General features: G+C 38.2%; 1 protein-coding gene across 1 annotated transcript in view; it reads left to right on the top strand.

Annotated features, from left to right (window-relative positions):
* The first annotated feature begins 297 nt into the window (after positions 1-297).
* LOC134656037 (structural maintenance of chromosomes protein 2) overlaps positions 298-7,099 on the top strand; it is a 34,965-nt gene continuing 28,163 nt past the window's right edge. The window contains 10 exon segments of the mRNA XM_063511553.1: positions 298-534; positions 782-931; positions 1,554-1,715; positions 2,164-2,274; positions 2,849-2,970; positions 3,342-3,498; positions 3,959-4,150; positions 4,522-4,657; positions 5,431-5,606; positions 6,460-6,643. Coding sequence (XP_063367623.1) covers positions 367-534; positions 782-931; positions 1,554-1,715; positions 2,164-2,274; positions 2,849-2,970; positions 3,342-3,498; positions 3,959-4,150; positions 4,522-4,657; positions 5,431-5,606; positions 6,460-6,643 — 1,558 coding nt within the window. The 5' untranslated portion in view covers positions 298-366.

Raw genomic sequence — 7,099 nt, 5'->3', positions numbered from 1 at the left:
CACCAGTAAATCCCAAATGCAGAAGAAATTAGTAATTTTACTGGTAATTATCACTCTCTTAAGCCCATTTAAGATATGCGTGTATCGAAATGCTAATTCAAATATTCTCTAAGATAATAATCCTATGCATTTTCACCGAAATGTAATTTTTAATATGCAAACAGGATTTGGTAACGGAACGTACCATACGCACGAAAAAAAACTACTAAAACTAGTGTCAAGTTTGTCAAAACCGTCAAACACCAACGGTTCCCGAATTAGAGGAATTGTGTGTTTTCCATGAATCTAATGGTGTTTTCTCATAAATATAAAACATTAAGCTAAATTTAATGTAATTTATACTTCGATGTATATGTTGGCAGCAAAATGTATATCAAATCTATCGTGTTGGACGGATTCAAGTCCTACGGGAACCGTGTTGAGATCACCGGGTTTGACCCTGAATTTAACGCTATCACGGGTCTAAACGGCACCGGAAAATCAAATATCCTGGATTCTATTTGTTTCGTGCTCGGAATTACTAATTTATCCAACGTAAGTATGCATTGATATATGATTTTGATAATTAACAATGTGTTTGTATTGTGAATTCCCGCCATCTGCGTTTTCCATAGCCATAACAAAAGATGTTTGATTATTTGGTAAATATTGAATTATATTAAGATTTTAAACTTTCATGGCCTGCTTAAAACAAGTTTCTTTACATCTGTCCATTCGTTTGGCATCAAACCGTTTTTTTTTATACAATATTCTACAAGCACTACTTACTTCTGATACATAGGTGCGAGCTGGAAGTCTTCAAGAGTTAATCTACAAGCATGGACAGGCTGGCATCACTAAGGCCACCGTTAGCATCACATTTGACAACCGAGACAGGAATCAATGTCCCATTGGCTATGAGAACCATGATGAAATTACTGTTACTCGGCAGGTTAGTACTACCAAAGAAGCCTTTTGTTATTATAAAAAATATCAAAATCTCTCTCCCTCCCGAATTTCGACTATAATATCGCGATATAATAGGCTTCTTTCGAGATTTCATCATCATCATCATTAACTTAAGAGTTATTCTCTTGTCGGTGGAGTATCTTCCAGCATTCACTATCTTGCGCCAGCTCTTTGACTTTCTGATACGACACGACCCCCACTTTCTCTTTCACTTGGTCTAGAAAGCTGCGTCTGGGTCTGGGTCTTTCGAGATTTACTAAACACAAATTAACTATTAATCTCTGGAAATTAAACTGCATTATTATAAATACTTTTTGTTGTACTTGCATATAGTATGAGTCCAATGCTTAATTAAATTGTATTGAATTTGATAATTGATAATTAAAAATGTGGGCTTGTAAGAATCATCTTGATGAGTAGTAGAATCTTGTATTGGTGTATAATTTTGTATAAAAATAGACAACATTTCAACAATAATACCGCTAAGTGATACCGCTCTGGAACGAGCAAAGTAGCGTGCTCTTGTGTTGGAGGCCAAGACTCATTTTGGGTGATGACCAAGTAAGAAAGTCAACAATAAACTTAATAAACCTGGTGTTTTCTAGGTGGTCATGGGCGGCAAGAACAAGTACCTGATTAACGGCATCAATGTCCAGAACAAGCGAGTCAGCGACCTGTTCTGCTCCGTACAGCTCAATGTCAACAACCCGCACTTCCTCATCATGCAGGGCCGCATCACTAAAGTGCTCAACATGAAGCCACCTGAGGTATTAAACCAGTGGCAACCTTTTAGCAGCCAAGCGCCACATAGTTGGGCCTTACTTTGTTAATATTTATGACTTTGTCCTTTGTCAATATTACAAACAAAATAGCCAGGAAGGCTCCGTTGCCGGAAAGCTTTTAATTTCCTACTATTTGTTACATGGACTTATGTTTATTGTTTGGTTAGTTAGATATTAGTTATTGTTTTTTTAATAATAACCATTAACCTAGTGTCAAATTACTAGTAACCATGGTAACTCCAGGTTTAACCGGTTAACCCCGGGTTAGTGGAATGGTGTAAGTGGGCCTAAGGCAGATAATTAACACATTGCCACCCAGCCAAACAAGACATCCGCGCCAGGCCACAAAAATCCGGCCTGGGAACGAAATTATAAAATACCCGATAGTCAGGTTTTCGGCACTGAATGTGTTGAACAAATGTTGTATTTACAGATCCTCTCAATGGTAGAAGAGGCTGCCGGGACTCGCATGTACGAAGCCAAGAAGCAGGCCGCCCAGAAAACCATTGAGAAGAAAGATGCTAAGCTAAGGGAACTCAATGATGTAAGTATAATAACCCTATTGGTTCCCATGGACGATATCGCGTCCGCAATGACACTCAAAAATCAATTCTGAAATGTTAAGGTCGTTTTTAGACTGGTTAATTTAGATTCTGGGACTGAGCGCCACTTGCACCATCCCACTGACCCGGGGTTAAGCGGTTAAACCGTTAACACGGTGCCAAACTGTACTGGTAACCATGGTAACTCCAGGTTAAACCAGTTAACCCCGGGTTAGTAGGATGGTGCAAGTGGCGCTAAGGAATAGCACAATGTAAACTCTTGTATTATTAAAAAACTACTAATTAGAACCTTTCAGGAACCCAGTAAATTGTCATTTGTTTTGTTTCATTACTCTGTCAAACAGAAGAAGTTCATCACAATTCAAGATTCCAATCAAAAGTAGTGTTCGTTACAATATAAAACAAGCCTACAATTTTGCGGACAGGGCCAAGCCTACGATTTCGAAGCCTCTAATTGTATGGAATTTTATCCGGCCTAGTTTGGAAACCTCTACATCACACTGCAAAGCCTAGATCTAGGCATAGACTATAAATACTTTGTTTCATCTCGCACAGATCATCCGCGAGGACATCGCGCCGAAACTCCAGAAGCTGCAGGACGAGCGCTCGCAGTTCCAGGAGTACCAGAAGGTGGTCAGGGAACTGGAGAACGTCACCAGGCTATATGTTGCCTACAGGTCCGTCAGCACAAATGCCAATATGTGACGTTCCACGTGTAAAGGTACCTTATGGCGGTTGGCGCTTACGCTATTATTCATGACGCTCCAATACTAAGCGTAAGCGCCAACCACCATAAGGTACCTTTACCCGTGGAAGGTCACATATACAAGAACTACACTTAAAACCACAAGTTATAAAAAACCCTCCCGTCTTGAATGTTGGGTATCTTTCTTACTCTAAACTTGAAAATAAACTCACAAACCAAAGAACACATTCACCTTTCAGTGTCGAGTTTATATTTGCCTTTTTGCCTCATTGCACAAATTTGGCAAGAAACTAATAACAATGACAACATATTTATCAGTGACAATATATTTTATGTTCTCAGATATGTAACGGCCGAGAAGAACCTAAAAGAGGCTCAAGACAAAGTGACGGAAGTTGAAGACGAGATACAAGCCAAGAAAGATGAGATTGTCAGCAACAAGGAAACTTCAAAGGATTTGGAAAAGCAGATGAATGAGTTACATAAAAAGCTTGAAGATGTAAGCTTGTAGTTTGTTTATATTTCACTGGCCCCTTCCCGCGTCTCCGTATTGCGCCCGCGTATAAGTTGTTATATACTTACCTAATCTAATAAACTTGAAAACTATAATACGGAACCCTAAAAAGGGATGGTGAAGTCTTATCGATTTGAAACTTTTGTGACTCGTATGCTAACATTAATTTAATTTTATGGTTACCTGAATCTTTGTTAAAAGCTCGTGTCTCAGAGAATGAAGTATTTTAAAGGACGTCGGAGTTATTTAAATGAAGACTAATAATTATATTATTTACCTATTTGAAATGTAACTCATGATTTTTAAAATGTCTATGTTGATTACATGCTGCTGGGATTCCAGTATTACGATGTAGGTAAAGTGTACATGAACATTTAAATTATGAATAATATTTCTTATTCGTAGGTATTCATGTATTCCTATGATATTTTTTTTTATTCCTTAGCAAACCGGCAACAACCTAAAAGCCTTAGAAAAAGAGTTGGCCGGTGTAGAGAAAACTGAAGCCAGTGCGTCAGCAGCGCACAAGGCTGCTAAAGAGGCTGTCAGCACACAGGCCAAACAGGCTAGGATCATGGAAAGGTCGTTGAAGGATGATGAGAAGGCGCTTAATGATAAAAGGAAGATATTGAGCGAGGTATGTATTAAATTAAGTTAGTCAAGTATCTAAAGAGGCTGTCAGCACACAGGCCAAACAGGCTAGGATCATGGAAAGGTCGTTAAAGGATGATGAGAAGGCGCTTAATGATAAAAGGAAGATATTGAGCGAGGTATGTATTAAATTAAGTTAGTCAAGTATCTAAAGAGGCTGTCAGCACACAGGCCAAACAGGCTAGGATCATGGAAAGGTCGTTAAAGGATGATGAGAAGGCTCTTAATGATAAAAGGAAGATATTGAGCGAGGTAGGTATTAAATTAAGTTAGTCAAGTATCTAAAGAGGTTGTCAGCACACAGGCCAAACAGGCTAGGATCAAAAAAATCTAATCTAATCTTATAATGTGTAACAGGCGTCATCAACGTTCGAGGGCCTACGAACTGCAAGCGAAGCGGCGGAGGCAGCTTTAGCGGCCGCACAGGCGACCTTTATATCGGTCAGCACCGGCAACGAGGGCGCTTCCGAGTCTCTACAAGACCAGCTCATGGGTTAGTGACATTCGCTGCCTTACGAGAGAGAACAGATCTTAAGTAATTATACTGACAATGTGAGGGAATGACAGCTAGCAATACAGAGGCGTCTTTAGCAGCACAGACGACGTTCATATAGGTCAGCACGGGCAACGAGGACGCGTCCGAGTCTCTGCAGGACCAGCTTATGGGTTAGTGGTTATTATTGTGGTTAGAGTTTGGACGACTGAGGCAACTTAAGCGCAAGCGAGCTATCAGTCAGCACAGGAAATGAGGGCGCGTTCGAGTCTTTACAGGACTAGCTTATATTGTTGCAGCTTAATCAAATTTAATAGTGGCTGCACAAGCGACAAATATGTGAAATATGTGACTTCAAATGTTTTCTTACATAGTTACATCTACGGTAATAATTAATAATATTATTACTGCTACTATAGTTCGTTAGAAACAACTTGAAAGAAGGTAAACGATTTTGACATATCTTTTAATTGAAAAACACTTTTTAAAAATCAATAACTATTACTTATGAAAGCAGAAGACTATAAAAGATCGTATTAGATTCATAATTGTTACATATTTACCGTAACTTATTTTTAAAATGTGTTTTTCAATTAAAAGACACATCAAGATTGTTTACCTTATTTCTAATGCTAAAAAAAACGAAGTATACTACTTGTTCACACCTGATTTCGTTAGCTAATAGCTTTACAACCTCAAAGCTATATCCTTTAAATAAAGAGTACTACTATCTATACGGCATCGACAATCGACATCTCAATTTTTTTTTTCAGCGGCCAAGGCAGAAGCGTCCGAAGCTTCAACGTCGATATCCCAAGCCCAAATGGAGAAGAAACACGCAGAAGACCGGCTCAAGACTTTGGAGAAGGAGTTCAAAGCGAGCAGCGCGCAGTTCACCAAGGACCAGGATAACATAGGCAGGCAGCAGGCCCAGCTGGATAAACTACAGGTAATATTAGACTAAATGTATATATATTAGTATAAGGTCAGTAGTGAAAAGACCGTCAATAAGGGAAAACCGTCTACAAGCTCTTTGGAGAAGGAGTTCACACCAAATACCAGGATAACATGGGCAGGCAATATACAAAGAGAAACAATGCAAAAAACATTTAAATAACTACTTACAAATACCCCGACTTTTGGGGCTACTTGTCCCTACCATGACCTCAACTTCATTAGCTCACTTTATAAGCGGGCAGTCAAGACGCTCGGCCATACACCTAAGCATTGCCATTTGTGTTTGCCAGAATAGCTATTTTAGAATAGAATGTTGGATTAAAAAAAAAATACAAATACAAATATCTTTATTCAATAATAAAGGACACATAGTTGCTTACATTTATGTTCAGAACTATAATTATAGTTTGGATTAGTAACCTTAGTCACTACGTACAAGAAATAATGTCATAGTTACCATGTAGGCACGGCACAGTTAAGTGACCAATCCCAGTCCCTAAGTCGTTAGAATAAGGTGTACAATTGGTCGGTTAACTGCACTGTTTAGGTAATATGACTATAAAAATAATATATTTACTTGTAACGTTTTATGAATGAAGTAAGCTACATCTGTTCCCCGTACTAGTATTAAACTGTATCACGGTGGAAACAGGATTCGCCATCCTCTGTTTTCAATATGTAAACAATCATTAAACAACATCATTTATATTTATTAGTTAAGTTAAATGTTACCCGTACACATGGGTCGCTTGACAAAAAACCGCATTCCGATGTCCCCTAGATTTGCCCTAGTAAAGTAAAATAAAAATACCCATAATGTTATTTACCCACACTTTTGTCCACAGGCCGAGCTCTCGAGCATGAATTTCAGCGAAGCCCGCAACACGGAGCTGAAGGGTCTCATCCGGCAGATACAATCAGAGACCGTCGGCAAAAGGGATTCACTAGACCGCCTCAGTTCAAGACTTCAGCGTTGCCAGTTCCAATACCAGGCGCCGACCAGAGACTTCGACCATTCTAAAGTACATGGTAAGTTTATAGTAGTTTATGCAACAGTGATATAATAAGGGTTCTTAAAATTCAAGGGTCGAAGTTACAAAACGAGACGTAGTCGAGTTTTGTAAAAAAAGACCCGAGAATTTTAAGAACCAATTATGAGCTGTTGCATACATTACTTTTTCTATGACAGCTGCAGCAAAAAAAAAAAAAAAACGAGTTATTATTAAAAAAAAAGAGTTATTATTTAAAAAAATTGAGTTATTATTTAAAAAAAAAAGAGTTATTATTGTAAATGAAAACATACCTCTTTCAATCAAGATGATCGGAACTTGTATCTTTAAAAAAAATAAAGCAGTTGTATTATACTCATAAGATGACTGCTAGCAGTCATCTTATGAGCCTATAGACAAATCATTCAAATGACATTGCTTTAAATATCACTGTCAGTCATTTAATTGACACATTTAAGTGCTGGAGTAGAAAAAA

This window comes from Cydia amplana, chromosome 17 (genome assembly GCF_948474715.1).
Source record: "Cydia amplana chromosome 17, ilCydAmpl1.1, whole genome shotgun sequence".
Classification (NCBI taxonomy): domain Eukaryota; kingdom Metazoa; phylum Arthropoda; class Insecta; order Lepidoptera; family Tortricidae; genus Cydia; species Cydia amplana.
Note: the sequence above shows the minus strand (reverse complement) of the source record. Positions and strands in the feature narration are given on the sequence as shown.